The 22,627-nt window shown below is 39.6% G+C and overlaps 3 protein-coding genes across 3 annotated transcripts; all 3 read left to right on the top strand.

The window, feature by feature from the left end:
* Positions 1–1,169: 1,169 nt before the first annotated feature.
* LOC133960726 (ras-related protein Rab-8A-like) lies at positions 1,170–7,417 on the top strand. The gene is made up of 8 exons (XM_062395539.1): positions 1,170–1,377; positions 1,924–1,984; positions 3,127–3,187; positions 3,630–3,707; positions 3,849–3,938; positions 4,059–4,124; positions 4,974–5,024; positions 5,156–7,417. The coding sequence occupies exons 1-8, from the start codon at positions 1,254–1,256 to the stop codon at positions 5,243–5,245; spliced, it is 621 nt and encodes a 206-aa protein (XP_062251523.1). The 5' UTR covers positions 1,170–1,253; the 3' UTR covers positions 5,246–7,417.
* Positions 7,418–9,517: 2,100 nt separating this feature from the next.
* Positions 9,518–14,125, top strand: hsh2d (hematopoietic SH2 domain containing). Its single transcript, XM_062394797.1, has 5 exons — positions 9,518–9,665; positions 10,995–11,084; positions 11,196–11,361; positions 12,233–12,484; positions 12,641–14,125. Exons 1-5 carry the CDS (start codon positions 9,538–9,540, stop codon positions 13,064–13,066), a joined length of 1,062 nt encoding a protein of 353 aa, XP_062250781.1. The 5' UTR covers positions 9,518–9,537; the 3' UTR covers positions 13,067–14,125.
* Positions 14,126–17,022: 2,897 nt separating this feature from the next.
* tax1bp3 (Tax1 (human T-cell leukemia virus type I) binding protein 3) lies at positions 17,023–22,266 on the top strand. Its single transcript, XM_062395764.1, has 4 exons — positions 17,023–17,248; positions 18,670–18,789; positions 19,878–19,955; positions 20,095–22,266. Exons 1-4 carry the CDS (start codon positions 17,210–17,212, stop codon positions 20,272–20,274), a joined length of 417 nt encoding a protein of 138 aa, XP_062251748.1. The 5' UTR covers positions 17,023–17,209; the 3' UTR covers positions 20,275–22,266.
* The last annotated feature ends 361 nt before the right edge of the window (positions 22,267–22,627 follow it).

Below are 22,627 nucleotides of genomic sequence, written 5' to 3'. Positions count from 1 at the left end.
TATAGCACTTTAGACACAACATTGTTGATCCGAAGTGCTTTACAACATTCTAATGGAGCCAGCAACAATGTTTTACGTGCCCAGGAGGTTTATCTGGCCATGGATCTAGGCCCATGATTATTTAGGCCATAGACTGTATATGAAGAAGGACAACGTGACAGATCCCCAAAAGTGAAGCCAAATTGCTTGATCACTGGTGGACTCCTGCAGCATAGCTCATAAATCCTGCCTCTTCTTAGTTATCAGATAGGACATGAGCCAAACTAAAAAGTCAAAGTCCACTTTGAAGGAATTGAAGTCCTTATCACACTGATGTTCGTAAAAGCCTTAAGCTGGGTCCACCACAGCTCTATACCTCAAAGGTTACTCCCTCAAGATGGCAGCACTCGTGTCTGGGATATTTTGGCTTCATTTCTGGATAGTTCAGAGGAAGTAGAGACGCATTGTCCATCGTTATTTACAGTCTATGGTCTAGGCCAGTGTTTCCCAAAGTAGGGGCCAAGGGCCACTGTCAGGTTTGGAGGTACAGCAGGTGGGTCAAGAATTGTTCCATTTAAGCAACATAAATTAAATTGAATTAAGAGATATTAACATATATATCTAATAAAGTATGATATGGTTATAACTTATGAGTGAGTAGACGTTAGGGCTGATTATTGCCGCAATGGTAACCGTGGTTCTTTTGATCAATATGGAGATCATGAGTATTTATGACTATTATTAAAAATATTTTTACTGCCCACTCACATTAATGTCATGCTACATTTCTGCTAATGTACCAACCTGGAATTCAGCCTCGGGGCTGGGCTGAATATTTCCGGTGCCCCGGGCCTCTTCTGTTTGGGAAGCTCTGGTCTTAAACTTTAATATGTGAAATAAACCTTAATATATTACATTTTCAGAAATGTAATAAATGCAGTGGATTGTCATGAAGGCATGAAAATGAAACTAAGTCTGACTCAAGTGTCATTGAACATTAAATATTTTTATGCTATTTAAGTTGACGACACAACCACTTTCACAACACTTAGAAAACGATTCCCATGTTGTAAAAAAAGTTTTAACTGATCTTTGATCAATCAATAGCTCTCTTAATCCGGGTGACAGCGTGCATGAAAACGAGCACACCCCGCGACTTCCGCAGCCACGACGACAGCGCAGAGTGGCAGCTGGTTTGACCACACGGCTGCTCACTGCACTGACGTCTACACACCGGGCGGGATATCCGCAGCACTAGTAACACAGCTAATAACATGGCGAAGACTTACGACTACTTGTTTAAACTACTTTTAATCGGCGACTCCGGCGTCGGGAAGACCTGCGTGCTGTTCAGGTTCTCAGAGGATGCCTTCAACTCCACGTTTATCTCGACTATAGGTGGGTACAAGGCGACGTTTGGCGGGGTTCTCTTTGGAGGAAAAGTGTGAGAGGAGCAGCCCATCCTGTCGTGCTAATTTGCTGCTAGTCACTCCTCTGGCTAGCATTCGTGTTGTGCTAGCGGCTAGCCAGGAAGCAGCCCTGCCGGCTTCGTTTAGAAGGGCTTTTCCAGACCTGTCACTGATAACTCAACATTTATTTATACTTAATAGTGTCTCTTTAATGACTTGTGTGCATTGGCTCGCACCCCGAGCAAACATTTACGCGAATAGGAGACACACATGAACAATGTCAAGTTGGGCTAATAGGCTACAAAGTGTGTAGCCTGCACAGCTAGCATTATGGGCAGTGTCATTCCTTCATATGACCAGCTGCCTGTACTTTGCTCAGCCCCCAGCCCCCAGCCCGCGTTACATAATGTTCCCTGTGCATTGATCCAACTTATCTGTGCGACGTTGAGTGAGACTTGACACTGCGCAACTTTGAGCCATTGTTGTCTCAATAACGGGGTTTTAAATAGTTGTTTTTGTTATGTTTCTCCTTCAGGTATTGACTTCAAGATCAGAACAATAGAATTAGATGGGAAGAAGATCAAGTTACAGATATGGTAAGAAAGTCTCCAAAGTCTCCCATTTCACAGCTTCCTTGTAAAGATTCAAAGATTGTGGACAATTATCATTCAATCCATCACAGAAACTACCAAACAAAAACCTAATTAACATGGGAATAAACGTAGAAACCTCAGAGAGAGAGAGCCACACGTCAGGGATCCCTCCCCCAGGACAGGCAGATGTGAAACAGATTCCATCATTGTACTCAGTTACCAGCTACATCAAGCTAAACCTTAAACTGTTGTTTATCACACAAGGCCGGATTAAACTCCTGCCTTCGTGGTAATTGTAAAAAGATGTGGCTTTACGCTGGGAGGTGCTTTAGTCTTGCCTCTTTATAAACTGGGTGGACAACATATTAGAGACACCTCCCAGTCTAACACAATACAGTTCAACCAGCACTGCAAATTATAGAAACCAAAGTGACCTCTCTTAAACAGTTTAAACACGAACCGAACATTGTAATCATAAAGGTTGGGTGTGTTTCATCATTGCATTGTTGAATCAGGCTGTGTAGATTAGATTAAGTGTACTTAATAAACTGGTAACTCAAAGTGTTCTGCATCTTTGCTCCAGTGCAAAAAAAATATTTTTATACAAGTTATTAGACCTATTATCAAAATATAATCCAACTATTGAACACTCACGATAATTAAAAGTCTAGTTAGTATAAGATATTTAGGGTTAAGAATTGTAAGCATTGTTTATATCTGCTTTCCTAGTTGACAATTTTCTTGTCTGTGTCACGTTGCTCTTAAACAAGACACAATGTTGGTTTCCTGTGTTTAAAGCTTTGTACCACTGTGGTTTCCCGTAATCGCAGAGACTATTCTTGGTTTACTCTGCATTTGATTCAGGAAACTGAACAACTCAAGTGATATTTACCTTTGTACCACTGTGTAGTACATGACTGTTGTGATTAAAGAAGCGGTCGCCAGTGATATGTTAGCTCTTGCACAAAACTGGGACCGGGCTTAAACAGCCTAGTGTTGCTAAAAGTGTGTTCCCATACAAAATCAGACAAATCTAAGCTTTGTTTATGCATTAATACTTATAGAAGGAATATATAACTGTCTATAGTGGTGCTTTCCGTGTTGGCAAGGTTTTGCAAGACAAAATAAAAATGTTTTCTTTGTAGGGATACAGCAGGACAGGAGAGGTTCAGGACCATCACAACAGCCTACTACAGAGGAGCCATGGTAAGTTGCACCACCAGCCTCACAACTCCCATACTGTACTCACATAGTTCAGATCATCTCAGCGTCTGTGGCTCAACTCAAGTGTGAGCACTTCAGCTGAAACTTTTCCCAGAGCCACACCCAGCATTGTTGTTAATATTGTACTGTCACATCGGGGAATTCACTTGTGTGCTCAGTGTATTATTGTGTGCTTTGTGTTAGCCTCTCCTTTAGCTCATGTTTAACTGGATGCATGTGTTTGTCCCTTTGACATCAGAAACCTGATTGATTATGGTCGCCATGCTCTCCCTTGAGGCTGCACAATCATGTGATCCATCACTAATTCATGTTGAAATCAACAGCAAAAACACAATAGTTCCTTTTATTTATAGTCTGTTAATACACTAAGAAAAATGATTAGGAAATGGCATTACAGTTGTCTTCTCCTCTATGAAATCTCCAGGGCATCATGCTTGTGTTTGACATAACCAACGAGAAGTCCTTTGACAACATCAAGAACTGGATACGGAATATAGAAGAGGTAAAAAAACATTTTAACACAAGTTGAGTGTGCCTATTTGTGAGTTTGTATGTATACTTGCTTGGTACAAATGTTGCTATTTACATCTCCTATGTGTTGTTTTGATATGTCTGATTACATCTCCTGTTTTATTATTCGCAGCATGCCTCAGGAGATGTAGAGAGGATGGTGCTTGGGAACAAATGTGATTGTAATGACAAGCGACAGGTGTCCAAAGATAGAGGAGAGAAGGTGGGGCGATACAACAAGTCAAGTGCACTGAGAACTTGATTGACATTGCACTAGTAGCTCACTTGGCGTACACATCTATTATCTTTACTGACATTTACTCCTTTCTTCTCTTGACGACAGCTGGCGCTGGAGTATGGCATTAAGTTCATGGAGACCAGTGCAAAGGCGAACATCAATGTCGAGAACGTGAGTTCACACTTTTCCTGCTATGACTCAATTGCAGGTGACTGTTTTGTTGCTAAGAGTTGAGGCTGTGGTCATTGTTGTTAGCATGTTGTGTAAGAATAATCTTTTATAAATCCACTGCAGACAATGAATTTGATTAAGGTTTAGATCATCAACAATTCCCACAATATGATAAGTTAACAGAAAATGGATAACAAAACAACTTATGATACCCACACTTTATACACAGAATTCGTCTAATCAGCAAACCTGTGAGTTCTGAAGCTTAGTTCACTTACAGACTACAGTAATGCCTGCAGAATTTAAAGCAGAATAAAATGGGTGTGGAGTGGAACCATGTATGTCTTTGTTTGTAAAGGATCCTTGTGAGCTCAAAACTACAATAATCAACCAGTCTTCCATGGTTCCATTTTTAACACAAAGTCATATTAAACCATTTAATTAGCCATAGCCATGATTATACTGCAACCACATCACTTGCTCACTGCTGACCCATAGACGGTGTGCTCATCATGTACATGTTTGCCTTTTGTTATACAATTATTTAGTTACTTGTATCATTTTGAATATAAAGCACTCACCTGCAATCCTGAACGTGTGTGTTTGAATTAGTGACACAGTCTATATGTTGGTCATTGATATATTGCTCACACACTTTGTTGATTACTTTGCTTTATTCAAAAGTCTAAAATAGTATCAATATATATATATAGTAATTTAAATTTAAAATGAGATGGACTATCTCCTTGCTTGCTTTACGCATGTTTATAATATGTGTAGTGATCGGTTACTACATCTTGTCATCATTAATATTATGGTAACATTTTTCTGACCTGTTCCCGTCTGCAGGCCTTCTTAACCCTCGCCAGAGACATCAAAGCAAAAATTGACAAGAAGCTGGTAAGCACATAGAAAAGTGGAAAAATGTAATGTCTGGCTCTTTTGGATACAGCATGCTTTTTGTGTCGGGCAATTTTCTGGTGTTTTTCATTGTCTCATACTGGCTTTGTCATGCGTGGCGAATCTTCCAGGAGGGCAACAACCCGCAGGGCAGCAGTCAAGGAGTAAAGATCACAGAACAACCCAAGAAGAACAGTTTCTTCCGCTGCACGATGCTGTGAGGAGATGGGAGAGTTGGCATCCACCATCGCCTTAACTGTGTCCCGCACTGGACAGAACTGGACAGAGCACACTCTGAAATCCATCTCTTTTATCCTCCTCCACTTGTCTTCCTCCTCCTGTCTGGTTTGTCCCATGCTTATCTTCTAGGAACAACAAACGTTTATCGCTTCCTAATTCTACCAGTTGTCTGTGGCCACTGTTACATGCAAAATTTCTTGTTTTTTTACAGTTGCTCCTTACACCTAAGGTTTCCACTTAATTCCTTAAATTGTGTTGACTTTTAAAGATGGCCTTCTCAGCATGAGACATTGAAAGTGATCAAACTACTTTTTGTAGGTGACCGTTTCCATAATTTCTGATGCCGAGGTTTTTTTTCCACCTTTTGTCACTCGGGGTGAATTCTTACTTAGTTAGTCTTGATCTGTAAAAGTATCCCAAATTATATTTCCAGACCTTACCCACTAGTTTAATGGGCTTCCTAATTTTATAAATGTAGACTGTTCAATAATGCGACAGACTGTATCTCTGCAAGGTGATCAGGATAGATTCCCAGTTGAGTGCTACCATATTACAGACTGGTTGGTCCAGAGCTCTATATATCTGCATTAGGTAAAAGCAACATGTAACTTTGTTGAATTAATTATTATGGACCATATGAAACAGCAGTGCCAGTGCATTTTACTCATATCAACATTGGAGTTTACACCTTTTCTACTCATGTCTTTCTATGGATTTTTTTTTAGGCTGAAACATTCCATTCATTGCTCTTGTGAACACTTTAATGTGCAATGTAGTGTATTTAGAGTCCAGAGTTGGTCTGTCTTAAGTATTCATGCAGTTGCAGTAACAGCTGGGTTCTTGAGAGCACACAGTTTTCGAAGTTGATTTCCTCATGATGGGTTTTTGCTGTGTTTCTCAGAAAGTGTGTTTAAGGAGGAAGACAGCTCTTTGTTGCACTTCCCTTTTCGGACTAGCAATACCCGACTCTAACACAAGGAGGCGACACAGCTACCCAGCAGAGGCACAGAAGGAATCTCAGTGATTAATAAGAATCATTGTTTTATGCTTTGATCCTTTTTTCCAGTTGTCAGTTCCAATGGGGGAACATGTTACACAACTGTTTATTTCTAGGCCTTGGATCAGGGCGATGCTGTAGCAGTATTTATGGAGTGAAACAACAAAAAGCACCAAATGACAAAGTGGCCTTTTTATGTTCTTATTGATTATGCACTTTTCCTTTTGTTCTCTCTGTTAAAAAAAAAGTTCTTAATATTTGTTGACTGTTTGTTGCAAGCCTTAACAGAAAGCAAATAATATTCATTCACAACTTTTCCCCTGTTTATGAATCTGGGATTCCTGAAAACATCCGAGCACTGACGGGGCCTATTTCCCAGAACCATTTCCCAATTGCAACATTCACTGATATTTTTCTAGCATTTTAGACATTTGCATCCATGTTGATGCTTTCTGGAACCCCAGATACACCTTACCCTGCATTATTTTCCTCTTTCGTTCCCCCCCTTTTTGGCCCAGCATAAGAGCTGTCTGAACTATGCATTCTGGGTCCTTTAGAAAACCTCAAAAAGCTTTGCACATTTGACTCGATAAGCTTTGTATGAGATTATAAATGTGCATAGGATCCTTACTATTTTATTTTCTGCTGTCACTCCAAATGCTATTGTGTGTGTGCGCAAGGGTTGAGGCGCAATAATTGAACTGACGCCTGGTTAAAAGCGCCTCAGGGCAAATCATTATTAGTTCTGATGAATTGAGTCATAAATATTAACCTGTGGATCTAAATCATCATCTTTGATGGACTCGATGGTTTCAGCACTATGTTTGTTAAACTGACTCTCGCACATAAAAGATGCAGTTTTTAGATAGAAGTGGTTTAAATTTGGTCTGTAAAATGAGCACAGTTCTGCTTTTGATTGGATTGGTTGTAATTCTCTCCCCATTGTAAATCTGGCAGTTCTCAGTCAACATGTCTTCAGCAGCACACAACTGATTTTGAATTGCATCACTGATCTTTGATGGATTTCATGGGGGGGAGATGAAAATTCAGCAATTGTAAATAAGATCTACAATGATTGTACTGTAGTTTCATAAATCACATCTACACCTTTTGTAGATAAGTGTTCTTTGATTTATTAAAATGAGATTGTTAAAAACGTTTTGCACCATTTATCATTAGAGATGTATATGAAATATGTGAATAGATATTAGGAAGTTTAATATAAGCTTATGTTTTGCTAATGATTTGTATTTGACCAATGATTAGATCAGATTATGATGTGATTATGCAGAGTTTCAAACTTTTCTTCTAAAATCTGATTTATATGAACAAGAAAAAAAACCATGTTCAGCAAGATATGATAGTGTCATGTTTTCTTAACCAAGCCTGATATATGGGGGGCCTGATTTTGTAGGAAATACTAAGTTGAGCTCATGACCTGGACAAAAAAGGCTGTGATCAAAAAATTTGCAAACAAATTGACCAATTAGATACTGTATAATTAATTTAACTATAGTTTTTACTCAATTTGATTTATTTGGATGACATGAAACCCTCAAGATCTTGCTACTGTTACAAAGACACACCTGAGAGATAAGTGGTGAACTATGTCATTTCAATAACACGTCTCTCAACTCGATATGTCATCCTCAGGTGCTCCATGGTACAAATTTCAATGTTCTCACCCTCTTGCTGTGCACCTGCTGCTCCATGCTGTCATGCAGTATCACCTCTCACCAGCAACTGATACCAGGATGTTTAAAGCAATCATTAGTCACCTAAAGTGCAGTTTAAAAGTTTGTGCTTCGGAGATTCAGTGTGTGCATGTGTGTTGCTTGTGTGTTAATGGAGGAGCCCCACAAAAACATTCACACTGAACGGCATCACTTCCTCTTCACACAGCAGCGGGAAGTGAAATCATACCCGAGAGTTTATCAAACACTTACAATTGAGTATTTTTAACAGTTAGCAGATGGGTGTAAAACATCACTGATTGGTTTTTTATTTTCTCAGACAGTGAAGTTAAACTGTGACCAGGAGTTGGCATTGAAACTGTTAGTCAAACAGATTTGTCGAACAGAGAGCTTGAACTTGGTTGTCAAGATTAACCGGATTGCCCAGTTAGATCCTGGCTGAAAGAGGTGGAAGTCAAACCTACTTTTTTTTGGATGCACATAATTGGACACTTTGACCATAACATGATTTTTTAATCACAAATTCTAAAAAGACAGACATGGATACATTATGGGTGAAAACAGAAATAAATTGTGTGATATATGATATTGTATGCTAATTTAATTATATGACATTGTAATGGAATCGGATGCAGAGGTGGCATAAATGTTGGGGCACCAGTCACATCAGTGCTGCTCCCTCCATGAAACCTGTGACTACTCGATTTCATTTAATTGCTGTCACTGTGTGCCTACCGCCATATCTCTATTAATAAATAGCTCAAAAATTAAGTATTCACATCAGTCAGTACATGGGTTCTTTCTGAAGAAAACGAAAAAAAATAACAAACATTGAATTATAAACACTTATGAAGCCTCCCAAGTTTGTATTTTGGACTGAAACTTGAATAAATAAAATATGTCATACAGCAGCAGCAGAAAAGGCAGCATCGATTCATCTGGTTTTATCTGGTCGGGTTCCCCTATATAAAAGACAGTTGCATGATTGTTTGGCTTATTCGTCACATGACGTTCTGTTTTAATGTGTGGAGCTGTGTGACAGCAGCTTCGTAGATAAGGTTTAGCTCCGCCCACAGTCAGGTAGAGTCAGGTGCGTGCCAGTTCTGCTGTGTCATTTCATCACGGAGGAACCAGGCGAGGTGAGTCTATTTTTACTGTGAGCTTTGTTTGAGTTAGACAACGTACTGATTGATTTGGAAAACATTTGAAAACATTTGTAATAGTGTTTATAGAAAAGTTTGACATGGAACAAGTTTTGACAGTGCATCAAACTACGTGTGACAGTGGTTCAGGTGAGAATATGCAACAGAAAGAGAAATTATGAATGAAAAGAAGTAACAAGAAATCACATTATTGCTGTATCATTCTGAGGCTGTAAATCATTGGTATTCGAACGAAGTATCTGCTAGTTCAGCCTTTATGAAATGTTTGCAATGATATATATCTACAAGTACTCTACAAGTCGTAAACACTGTACGGTACAAGTATCTTACGTATGAGTCAGTGAGCTGTAAATCCTATGTGTGGACGTGTTTGTGATCTGTGATTGTTCCAACAGACACAACAGATCCTTTCCCTCAGGATGATGGAGCGGTGTCAGTCGTCACAAGGACAGCACGATCCTCGCACCTGGTTCACCGGGTCCCAGTATCGGACTGTGATCAGGAATGGTATCGTCCCAGAGTGGTTTCACGGCATCATTTCCAGAAAGTACGTTTGTCTTTTTATGTCACTCTTTTCTATTTATTATAGCGTTGGTATATTTTAGGTTTGGCTGGTCTGTGTTGTATGTTAAATGTTCCGCTGAATATCTACACTCAATGTCATATAAATAAGAAATTGTTCATGTGCAGTAATGTAGTGCTTTACAATAAAAGAAAATAAAAAAACGTTTACAGTACGGGATTGATAAAATATAAGAGGAACTATGCGCAATAATTTTAAACAATGGGAATCTATTATTAGTCTGAAGGTTTTCAGGAAGTAAAACAAAAAAGTTTATTTTTGACAACCACATAGACATGAGAGTCAAACTTTTCTCAAATCCAGCCCACCATGTACAAAGCCCGGGGAAGCAAGTGAGCAACTCCGCTACCCCATTCCGGGAAACATTCTGTATTTTCTCACAAAACAAATGAATAGCTTTGCCTGTATGGCTCCATATCAAGGTGGAAACATATTTTCTGCTCAGAAATGATTTTTGAAGCGAGGGAAGCTTTGGAAGATGATGTGCAGGACATCAAGTCTTTTCATCCTTGATGCTAATTTGGAGGGGCAGCATGTTTTTGGAGAGAGGTTGAAGGAAGTTCACCAAACCCATCTGCATGCATACTATGGTGGTTCTGATCATAGGTTCTGATCCTGGCTGGAGTTTTCAGATCCAAAGGGGAATACACAGAATCCCTGTAGGATGTAGAAACTGGCAGATAACTTTCCTGTGTAACAATAACTCTGGAAACCCTCCAGGATTATCTGGTCTTAGAACAGAGACCACAGGCAGAAAGACAAGCTGGCTGAATTTCCATCACTCTATGTTTATGCCAGTGAAACGCTGCCATGTGTGTGGACAGGACAACAGAGTGTACATGCATCAGGTGCAAGAAATACAAATACAACACACAGCAGAAACTCTGCCCGTCGTGTGTTGCATATAGTGTGGCATGAATAGGCTGTGTGTTCAATGTGTTGTGCAGACTGCCATGAGTGGGTTCAAGTTCAAAAAAATAAGCATAAATAGTGATGAAATATCTCGTGGACCCAATAAATGCAGGGGGTCCACCAAACCTTTGGACATTGGCTGAGTAACAAAAGCTTGAACGCCACACAAGGGTTAATGTATTTTGATTATTTGTACGAATAATCACTTCAGTAGTTTTTGACAACAGCGCACAATGTTTATGTGACCACGTAATGTGTTAAAAAATAATGACAAATTTCCACTGTGACATCACTGGAAACTGATTCAAGCTTTAATTGATACCAACACACCTCCTCTGTGAAGTTATGCTGTGCTCATTTGGTTTGATAATCATTTTGTAGGACAGCTGAGGACCTGCTCATGCCAAAGCCTGCTGGATACTTCCTCATCAGAGTCAGTGAGACCAGGGTTGGATACTCCCTCTCGTATCGGTGAGTGCGTGCAGGATAACATGAGCTTTCTTTCTTTATAATGTATTAATACTCATAGAGTCTAACAGCTCAAAGTCCTCTCCTCTCCCCTCGTGTGCACCGACCCCTCAGTGCTGAGGACCGCTGCAGACACTTCATGATTGATGCGTTGGAGGACGGCGATTACATCATAGTCGGGGAGAGCAGGCATCATCGGTTCCTGCAGGACCTCGTGGACTTTCATCGTAGAAGTCCCATCTTGCCTTTCACTGAGGTGCTCACTGTTGCCTGTGGACAGGTGAGGAAGTGTCTCTGTTATCCTACCTGCGCACCTGAACTGAACAGCCAGTCAATTTAATATTTAGATTTGTATGTAGTTCTAGGTATCGTGTGTTGTGTTGTTTAAACTCCCCATTTGGCTTTAAGGTAACACTATGTCACTGTTACTGAGCAGCAGCAACCTTATGTAGCCACATGTGGTGTTTCCTTCTGTTGGATTCTGTTTAAGATAAAGCTTTTTTCATGTAGAGAAAAAAATCTCGTACCCCCACTCACTGAAATGAAATACAACTGGACAGTGGATATTACCCATGGTCCCAGACTTCCTGCACCAGAAGAGCTGCTGTAACAAATACACACAACTCACTTGTTAAGGGAGTTTCCTCACTGAATATCTGGGACATACGCTGGTTTATATATGATTTACAGTTTGCTCTTAAACTTGCTGGACCTGACTCTGGTAACTAAAGGTGTGACTATCAGTTTTTTACACTATTATCCTACCTGCTCACCAAAGTTACATAGAGCCAGAACAGGCAGTAAGGAGTGGGAATGAAAGTGGCACCGATCTCACTATTAGAAGTCAGTTAACCATCAAACTAATTTTGAAGCTACACTATTATAAGATTAACATAAAGTTGAGGATTTGCTTTTATGTTTAATTTTTTAATCTGATGTAAACTCAGTTTAGGTGTTTTAGTTATAATCCACCATCTATACATTTGCTTTTAGGTGTTTACTGTGCATCATGCATTCAAAGAGGAAACTGTCTCGCTAATTTACACAATATTTGTTTATTTGCTCAATACCTATACACTCTGCAAAACCAAAACCAAAAATAATCATGACCTGTCTCTGTCTCTGTCTCTCTCTGGCTGATCTTATGTAAGTCATCAAATGACAAGTCAGACTACGCAGAACTTCTGTTTCCCCAAAGACGCCCAAATCCCAACCCAAGTTTGCAACATACCTCACTGCATCGGAACGTGAGCACCCCCGAATCACCACAAGAGTTCATGCCACCAGCTCCTCCTTGTAGACCAGACAACCTATGGAACAACGCAGCCCTGGTTCCAAGCAGCCAACAAAATTACCAATACCCTTTGCAATTTTCACACAATACCTCTCAACTTCCAGCAATGGTAAGATGCTGGGCCTAGTTGTTTAAGTATAAATCTGGTTGCAGATTTTTGTTTTTTTTTACTTGTAGTCACATTTCCAGAGCCTTGCACATTCAAAGGCCAACAGTGATTTTAATTCCTAACAAGATTCCCTGCTGTTTTGTTGGTCTCATGAAGATTCATACAGCCGAGGTCCCTCAATACAACCTGCCTCCTGGGGTCCCTTATAGGGGTTGTGTGCCTCCACCGAGGCAGAGCCAGCCCTGTATCGGTTCAGCCCCTGCACTCGAGGGTCCCTCCTCACCTACAGCCTCTCAACACTCTCCCATCGGAAACATTCAGCCTGGAAAGAACCACGATGGGAAGCCATCGGTCGTCGCCAACCTAATGAACTTGAAGAAGAAATTCCAAAAGAAAAGAAGTAAGTCCCAGGAGAACTTGTACACAGAGATTAATGGGGAGGCGATATACAGCAATGCATACCAGGGGGAGCAGACAGGCGATGAAGCAGTATATTCCAACCGTGGCCCATATGTGATGGCAACTCATGGAGCTTTACCTCCAGAGTACATGCCTCCTCCTCCCTTTGCTCCAGGCTTCTGATTCCCCAATGCTCCCTCAGAAAATGATAACTATAGGATAGGCTGAATTGTGCAAAACTGAAACCATGTTACAAATATTGAGGGCAGTTGTGTGTCAGAAGGGAGAGAGGGTTGTCCACTAACCAGAAGGTCGGTGGTTCGACCCCCCGCCACTTCCAGTGTGTGATAGAAAAAACTCTATATGGTAGTTCTGTGTGAATGTGTGTGTGAATGGATTAGTTGAAGGCTCTTTGAGTGGTCGATAAGACTGAAAAAGCTGCTGCATGAATATAGTCCCTTATTGAATCAAACCAAAGAAGGTGTACAAGTACACGTGCAGGGCATAAAGGCCATATACACAGAAAAAGGGTGAGGGAACCTAGTGCATCGCCAATATTCCAAAAGTCTTTTCATCTGCACACCCACATTTATAAACTTGGGATCCAGGTTGAAGACTATGGCATTTAAAAATTATGAAGTAGATCAAACTGTATATGTGACAACTATTAGTGACATGAAGTATTTGTCAGCTTTTTCAACAGGGACAGTACAGATAAACGCTGATACATAGGGAGGAGTGCAATACAAGTCTATAGTTGGAGTTAACTTGCTTCCCCATTCACTTGTTGGGCCTTCGAAAGTCTGGTTAAATGTTCAGAGGATACAGATGGATGCGTACTCTCGTGAGAAAAGGGAGTTTTATGTATCATATGAAAATCAGCATGACCTTGTTAATGTCAGAGGATTTGAATACAGGGAGGTATACTGCAAAACCAGAGATTTGAATCAGTAGCAGCACATTGACAGAGAAGCTGGAGGAGAGAGGAAATTAAGAAACTGGTCAAACTTGTTCCTCACATATAGAAATGGCCATTGACGTCTGTTAGATGCACTTCACACAGTTTCTGGTGGTGGTACATTATATCGTTGTTACTGGAAATAGCTAATAGCCCAAGATGAGGATGTTAAAGTTACTAAATAGTGTGATGTCTACGATTTATCATGTTTCTGTCTACATAATATAGCTATACAGTGTGTAATGATGTTATATGACTGTACAAAAAATAAAGTCTTATTTCCGAGCCTGCATACGTCTGAAATTCAGTTCTGTATCATTTTGTTTCATTACATATTATCACCCTTATTCATGTAGAATAAGCTGCAGATATGTTTGGTTTATATAATGATGATATAATTTCATTTCCACACACTGGACATACTGTACAGCTGTTAATAGGAACAAAAAGGACAGACAGATATTGTCTCTGCACACTTCTTTCTTAACTTCTCTTCTCCCTCTGAACTTTGCATGCTGACGCTTCAATGTCACTGCCCTGTTGTGGACTGTGATGAAGTCTGTCTGTGCAGTAGGTTCATGTGCAATCCATTCCCTGAACATATTCTCACACTGCGCACATCTTTCTTGTTTTTACATTTAGCTTTTTAGAGCCCGAGCACTGACAGGCCACTGACAGACAGTGAAGCCCTATTGAAATTGTAAGGATTATTATTATTATTTTCAGGCAAATTAATGGCTATTTGAGGGCTTCAACATGCTCAAAATCTTACCAAAAACTGCAGAAAAGTCGAAAGTAGTTAAATTGACGTATTCTGGATGAATTTTCAATGGGAGTGGTAAAATAGCTCAACGGTGCCCCCAGAGACCCCTTGAACCATTCACATTGACGGATCTTCATAAAAATAATCTAATACTCAATCTTAATATAACGGCTAAAGTTTGGCAGGCTGTCGTGTTGGTAGGACTTCAACCAAATATTCATTGCACAATAACTTACACTATGTACATTTAAAAAAAAAGAAATATTAAAAAAATTCATTTAAATAAAAAAATAGACAAATTAAATTAAATCAGACCTGAGCAGTAGCGATCTGCGCACCTCCTGGATTAATTTAATTTAAATAATTTAATTAATTTAATTTAAATTTGTATATATTAAATTGTTTATATATTTTTTATGTTTTATTTATTTGAATTTACATAGTGTAAGATATTGTGCAATTAATAGGTGGTTGAAGTCCTGCCAATTTTAGGGGTTCAGTATCTTGTCAAGGCCACTTCACCATGCAGATGGGGAAGAGTATGAATCGAACCACCAACCTTCTTGTTGGAGAACGACCTCTGTACCCCCTAGGCCACACCGCCTGCTCATTCCCATGAGAAACTAAGGGTTGTATTTTCTACTTTACTACTTATATTTGACAGCCTTACTTAAAAGTTTCTCTTATATTTTTGGCTTTTAGATACTGGATGATTAAACATGCTTTAAAAACCTATTGTTAGAGAATAACCCAGTAGTTTCCAACCTTGGCTTCTGACGCCTTACAAGAATCACACTGTGGGACACATTTAGTATTGTTTCCATCAACTAGCCCTAGGAGTAAGGGTCACTCATTAATCATTAATCAAATCAAACCTCCGGACTCCTGAACTTTTACTTTGAAGGTGAGCTGTTTCTCTGTCCCCCTCTGGATGTCCTCGTTCAAGTTTAGCTTCTCAGGTTAACTTCCACTTCATGCACAGACCAGGTGAGGCCTGACTACTGCACGAATCTACAACAACAACAAATCCCTGGATCTTTGCTGCTTCATTTCCAAGCAGTCTGCTGCTGCTTGTTTTCCATGTGATGTCCTGAGGCTGCCCCCTGCTGGCTGCTGGGTTCCTCTGCTGCTCTTGCTTGGTTTGTGCAGCTTGTGATTAACTAAAGTTCTCCATAAAAGAAAATCTTTATTATCCTTCAAGGGCAATTTGATGTACAACCAGCAATTAGTGTACGACCAAAATTAATCAATAAATACAATGTTAATAAAACACAATATAAAAACCCTGTAGACTAAGTAGTGGGGGAAATGAGCTTTTATTTAATGTTATAATCATATACTCCTGATTTCATTGACTTTATAACAATGCATCATATTTCGTATTGTATGTGTTTTCAAATTCTGAATTGGCAAAGTAAGCAGGGGCTATGAAATTTTATAATAGAATATTTATGTAAGTTTCTTGTCCATTTTTCGGTTGTTTGTTCTCTGTCGCCTTGTTTGTAATGTGCATTGCCCCTTTTGAATAAATAAAATTAATATTACATAGTATAATGAATAAATATCTGAAGCAGAAAATGGAAATACTCAAGAAAAGTACACCTCAGAATTGTTGAGCACAATATTTGAGGGTGCGTACTTGGTTAATTTTCATTCCACTCATATTTTATGTATTTCTTATAGACGTAAGTTGTTACTTATTATAACTTACTGATGCCTATTTTTGACAAATTTCCCCACTATGGGACTAATAAAGGATTATTTTTATCTTATTCTAATTTATATTTCCCTATTTACTATGAATTTTATCAAAAGGGTGTCAAACTATTTGGAAACCTTTATGAATCCTTTCTTGTTGAGCTGCTAATGCTTTCAGTGATTAATTTATTGATTCAAACATGAATCTCGAGCAATTTCACGGCACCGACTACATCAGAGTCGAATTCATACCAAGCCAATAGTAAAAAACCCTTCTTTCATTAAAGATAATCGTCTCATATCACATTTTAGATTGACTTCTCAAAATAAGAAAACATATGATAAACTTATAAATAACAATATATATTGTTTAAGAGTAGATGAGAAGGTTCCCTACCTTTTACCTGACAGAAGTCATTATCTAAAGCAGAATTTACATCTAAAAACGTGTCTGGGTATTGTGTTGTACAGGTAGCATGATCTCAGCACGTTCACAGAGGCGGTGACTACTGGGCACTTCCTTATAAGGTGAAACACGGAGCCTCGCCCCGGGACAGGAGCCACGGAGATAACGTGGAGAGTTGACTTGTGTCGCCCGTGTGTGAAGGGGGAGTGGGGCCACGGCCAACACCCTAAACACCGCCCTCCCCTGGCTGCCCTGGTGCTGCAAACCGCGCGGGGCTGGTCGGCTGGTCGGCTGGGAGGCTGAGTGACGTCAATGGGAAGTCCCTGGATTTTGCACAGGGATCAGCCGCTTGAAACACTCACTCCTCACGAGCTCATCCAGGAAGTTGTCCCGACGTCGAACCCCTCTTTGTTTTCTCTGACTTTTTACAGCAGCGAGTTATCATTTCACTTTTGGCCACTTTCCACCTGATATTTAACACCAAAGCTCCGCAGCGACGCCATGGCTTTTGTCCCGGGTCAGCCGCTCACCGCTGTTGTGGTAAGTTGTCGGTTGAACAGGACTCTGTTGTCCCACGCTGACGTTAAACCGGGTCAAACACCGGGTTAAGCCGTATGTGTTCACGTTAGCAGCAGCCCGCTTATCGCCATGGTCATCAATGCCAGCATTTACTGTTAGCGTTACATTCTTTGTTAAGCTAACGTGAGATGACCTCACCCGCGCCCACGCTGAACCCTCTCCCTGAACGTCTGTTTGAAAAATATAAAAAAAACAACTTACATTGCATCAGAAAATGGACAAAAGTATTTCGAACGTTTAAAATACACTGAGTGATGATTCAAATGTGTGTTTTAAAGCTTCAGTAAGTACTAGTGTAGGAATGGGCGTCACCGTTCAGTCTTCCTGGGCGAACAGAGCTTTAAAATCCATTTGAGAGGCAGCTGTGTGTGTTTGTGCCACATGAGTCACAGCAATTCAGTGAAATAGATGTTTATGTGTCCAAACAGTTGTCAGGTTATTGGTACATCAGTTTTTAAATTAACATTCAACCTTTCTATCCTCTTGGTAGAGTGAAATGTGTTGTAGTGGTGTAGTCCTCACTGGCTGATTGACTCTTACTCATGAGCTCATTCAATCAGCCAGACCACTGAGACACTGTCTGGTGATTCATCAACACACACACACAAGGCAGTCTTTGTGTTGTTGTGACGAGTCCTAATGCCAGAGTCGTAAGTCCAGCTGTTTTCATGAGCCTCCAGCTGTTGTCGGTGTCAAGAAAAGAGCCCCACTAATACAGTGTCAGTGTGGACTTCAGTTACAGACTGAAATCCAACATATTTCTTGTGTTGAAATCCGGTCAATTATTATTAATCAGTGCCTCATTGTCTTACATGTTTGCCTTTTCACAGTATTTTCAGTGCTGCTGTAATTCCTAATAATTTACAAACACATTCTGCTATAAACAGTTTATCAATGTGTATCCTTTAAATTAAGTAAGTCATTACTTTAGTATAAGTAATACTCACACTATAAATAAGTTACAGAAATCCCACAAGAACATCCAGAGTGATGCATTTCACGGTGGATGTCACAAATGCGCTAGGAGCTGAGAAGCACTCTCCCCTCGCCGTCTTGCTTGAGTTGAATCTTGTACGATACAAAGTATAAATCTCTGTAGCTCATTGTTGCCAAGATGTGAAGAACAAAAGTACACAAACCAGTGCCCACAAGTTAAATGCATGTCATTACGTCATACAATAAAAGGTTCAGCATCTAGCCGGCCAATATAAAGAAAAAAATCTGTGTTTACTCAGGTGTTGTGTTTCCAACAGTGCTGATTGGAGTCAGAGTTGATAAAAACCAGAATCCGGGCCCAGAACTGTCTCTGTTTTGTATGTGTTTAAATTACTTCATTAGGCTCTGTGATGGTGTATCATTTTGTTTTTTCTTCTGTTGAATAGCAACGAATTGAGATCCAGAAGTTGCAGGACAGAAATAATTTGATCCTGGGCTTCAGCATCGGTGGAGGGATCGACCAGGACCCCGGGCAGAACCCTTTCTCTGAGAGCAAGAGTGACAAAGTAAGTGTTTTAGTGTGTTTTAGTGAGTTTGTGTGCTCCTTTCTGTTGAGGCACTCTGCTGCTAGAGCAGTACTTGAACTCTACCTGAGGAACAGGCCTGAACACATTACCTGTTGCCTGAGGAGACAAAAAGGAATACTGCAAGTTTACACAAAGTCACATCAAATCTGCTGACTGTCTTAACTCTGTGAGCTGCAGTGACACATACCGAGCTCTTCCTCTATAAGGAATGATTTGGTTTTCAAAGTGCCTTCTGCCTTTTGACTTGTATATTTTCTCTTGAATTTTCTTGTATAACATATTTACGACCATTATCGTATCTGTAACTTTTCCACACTTCGATACAACACATATCCCTAAAAGACTGATGGGTTTCTACCTCGGATTGATACGTGTCTGTTTGCTAAAGTGCTGAAATGTGTCGTTGATTATTCAGTTGCTGAATCGTCATTTAAGTCATTTATCAAGCCAAACATTTGTTGGTTCTAGCTTCTCATGCTTTGCTGCTTTCCTCTATCGTACATATCTTGGTTAGCTAAAAGTCTTGTGATTGTTGGACTTAGTTTAACAAAGTAAGAAATCTCCAGACATTACAAGTTAGAGGGCTTTATTTGGTCCAACCCCCTAATTTTCTGTTTTGTCCGAGGCAAAATAACAGGTGTCTCAGACAGTCCAAAACAACATGGTCTCATTCAGTGTTATTAACCTAGTGAACATTTCATTTATTTGTCCCCATTCAAATGGAAAGACAACCTTTTAGTAAGCTAGCGCTTGAAATAGCCAGTTTGTCAATGCCCATCTATACACCAATCACTATTAAGTAAAGGTAGACACACACACTATGTAGATGTGGATGACCGGACATATTTTTGTCACTCTAAAAAGTCTTCAGGCCGCTCCCTATATAGCAACGTGAAACCAAAACGTGTGACAGTATCCCTCATGGAGTAATTGTAATGTATTTACTTTGTATTTGTTAAACTATGTTATCTTATATTTGCAAGGTGTTATTTTCTGTATCTTTGGATTTTTCATTGTTAGCTTGCCTGTATTGGTGATAGTGTTGAATGTGTGTGTGTTGGTCAAAGGGCATCTATGTGACCAGGATAACACCAGGAGGACCAGCTGACGTGTCAGGCTTGATGATGGGAGACAAAATAATGCAGGTATGTTGTGAAGTGTACTTTTGGCTTAATCCACAAGATGGCACTAAGTGTACGCTAGAGTGTCAGGTGGGAGCCCACCGTAGAGAACATGTTATTTATTTAAGTTTAAGAAAATTACTATAATTCTTGTCTTCCTCAGGTGAACGGCTACGATATGACCATGGTGACCCACGACTATGCTCGTAAAAAGCTAACAAAGAAGTCTGAGGTGGTGGTTCGGCTCCTTGTGACCAGGAAGTCATTGGAGCAGGCCGTCAAGCAGTCGATGGGGCCCAAACTAACCCCACAATTTGACAACAGTGTGACACGACACTACTAACTCAGCTGCCACGGAATGAACACGCTCATGTACTGCAATCACACACACTCCGATGATGGTTGCACTGTGGCCTTTATAACCAGATTATTGCAAAAAAACAAAAACACATCAGTCAGTTTAATGTTCGGGTGAAACATCCTGATGCTGCACAAGTCAGTTCCCACCAACACTAAACTCACCTCAAAGTTCCAGTGCTATACAGCTCTGAAACCCTTTTAATTTGCAGTGACAATATAATACATACTTGTTTTTTTTGTCCTCAAATATCACCATTTAAATCTTAAACAGAGAAAGATTAATAATTAAAAAAGATTAATAGTCTATGCAGGTATTTCTTCTTTGTTAGAACAAGCAGACTCTCACTGAAAACAGATTTTTGGAAGGGTTTCATAAAACAGTGCTATTATATCTCTAAAATGTTCATCACTTTTTGAATAGTGAATATTATTGCTTCATTCCCACTTGTGTTACTTCTGCCAAGGAGGTTATATTTTCCTTGTCAGTTAGTGAGCAGGATTACGCAAAAACTACTGGAATGAATGAAACTTGATGGAAGGATGGAGTTTGGGTTCAGGGATGAAACCATTCCAATTTGCTGCCGGTCCAAAATCTGGATGTTGTGAATTTGAATGTGGTTTCATAAGGAGACTGTTGGGCCTCGGCGGAGGTGTGCGCTGTACTGAGTTACATTCTAGTAAGATTCTTTCCAAATGTCCTCTATCTGCTCTTGATAACACTTCTATGGGATCAAACCGGTATCAATATCAGACTCCTCTTTCATCTATTTCCACTACAAATATAGATTTAATGAAAAAAAAATCTATTTGGATGTCAATCTTGTTAAGATTACAGCATCAAATGCCAAAGCACTGTGAAGCAATCAAACCTTGTGAAAAGTGTCCATTTTCTCTTTTTGTTATGATACAGTAAGCGGTCCAAAATATATACTTTTTTTTTATATCACATATTAATGTTTTCCACTAATAACCTCTTAACTGGGGCTTAGTTCCGTTCTATTTATCTTGTTTATGTGTGATATCCTCGTAGTTTATTCCATGTCCACCGTGAACAGAATTCTGCTGGACCTACATTTGGACGACACGCCTGACACATAATTTTTAATATGTCACTCTTCAGCATCCTCATCAGGTTGAGCAGAAGAAAGTCCATGTTTTGACTCAAGCAGAGCTTCTCACTGGAACCAGCAACGTGTGTGAACTTGTTTGTTTGTCAGAGACCAAAAGTTAAAAGTGTAACTCTAAACCCTACAGGAGTGAAAGTTCTTCGTGTGCACACCAGCTATTACCTCTTGTCTTATGATGCTTTGGTTGATTCCATTCAACGAGTCCTCAGTGCATGTCTATGATGCAGTGAAGATCTGTTGCCTCTGATACACAACATAATAACCCTGTAGATGAGTGATTTAATACTAATCTTTTACAATATTTGGGTTTTTAATAAAGGTTGTTTTTTACTTGTTATGCTGGGAGATCTCATCGGCTCTTGTTGGGCTGGTGATAGAAAAATCGATTTCTATGTGTTTAATAGAACAATTTAAATTAAAAAAAATCCGTCTTGATCATTAGATAAAGTTTCTGAAATGCTCGTATAATAATAATAATCGTATCTAAGATTCTAATCTTTCAGTCAATGAGCGACTAATTGTCTTGTCAGTTTAATTTCAAGGACTGAGGCCTAACAAGGCAAACGTATTGAGTTTTTTGCTTCAAAAATGTAAAACCTGGACTCATAGGGGTTTTTGTTATATATATATATATATATATTCCAAACATCATTTTGGATGCTTGGGGGGGTTTCCAGCCCCAGGTTACAGAATGTCACTCCAGGAACGTCCCTTCAAACAACAAATTACTAACAGTATTTTCTTTTTCAATAATTTTGTATGGAAACTGCCAGCAGAGCACAAATGTCCAGAAATTGAATGTGTACAGTTTTGAATCTTTCTCATATATAAAATCACTGAGAACAAAATATGCCTCTCAACCTGTTTTTGATAAAACACCAGAGTAATGGGATCTACCCCCCCCCCCCCCCCCCCTCTCACACACACTGCAAAGACTTTTTTATTTTACCTTCCAGGTCCTTCAAATAGATCCATGATGCCAGTTATCAAGTAATCAGCTGACATTTCAAAGCAAAGAATCTATTCCCTGACCTTTCTGTGTTTACCACGGCATTTTGATCTAGAGCATTCTCCACTTTCATCTCTTAAATATGTGTGTGTCTGGAACCAATCACTGGCCTTTGAACTGAGGACTTGCAGGAATTAACCAGTCTACAATGCATCCAAATAAGAAAAAACTTTGGCACAAAGAAAGATTATAAAAGCCTT

Source organism: Platichthys flesus, chromosome 9 (genome assembly GCF_949316205.1).
Source record: "Platichthys flesus chromosome 9, fPlaFle2.1, whole genome shotgun sequence".
NCBI classification, from domain to species: domain Eukaryota; kingdom Metazoa; phylum Chordata; class Actinopteri; order Pleuronectiformes; family Pleuronectidae; genus Platichthys; species Platichthys flesus.
The sequence above is the reverse complement of the archived record's forward strand: the minus strand, read 5'-3'. Positions and strand labels throughout refer to the sequence as shown.

Bases quoted from the DNA above. Each gene is read 5' to 3' on its own strand.
- LOC133960726 (XM_062395539.1), top strand. From the start codon at position 1,254: ATGGCGAAGACTTACGACTACTTGTTTAAACTACTTTTAATCGGCGAC. The intron at 1,985-3,126 runs GTAAGAAAGTCT...TTTTCTTTGTAG, and splicing joins AAGATCAAGTTACAGATATG to GGATACAGCAGGACAGGAGA. The intron at 4,125-4,973 runs GTGAGTTCACAC...TCCCGTCTGCAG, and splicing joins CGAACATCAATGTCGAGAAC to GCCTTCTTAACCCTCGCCAG.
- hsh2d (XM_062394797.1), top strand. From the start codon at position 9,538: ATGATGGAGCGGTGTCAGTCGTCACAAGGACAGCACGATCCTCGCACC. The intron at 11,362-12,232 runs GTGAGGAAGTGT...ATCTTATGTAAG, and splicing joins TCACTGTTGCCTGTGGACAG to TCATCAAATGACAAGTCAGA. The intron at 12,485-12,640 runs GTAAGATGCTGG...GGTCTCATGAAG, and splicing joins CCTCTCAACTTCCAGCAATG to ATTCATACAGCCGAGGTCCC.
- tax1bp3 (XM_062395764.1), top strand. From the start codon at position 17,210: ATGGCTTTTGTCCCGGGTCAGCCGCTCACCGCTGTTGTG. The intron at 17,249-18,669 runs GTAAGTTGTCGG...TCTGTTGAATAG, and splicing joins AGCCGCTCACCGCTGTTGTG to CAACGAATTGAGATCCAGAA. The intron at 19,956-20,094 runs GTATGTTGTGAA...TGTCTTCCTCAG, and splicing joins TGGGAGACAAAATAATGCAG to GTGAACGGCTACGATATGAC.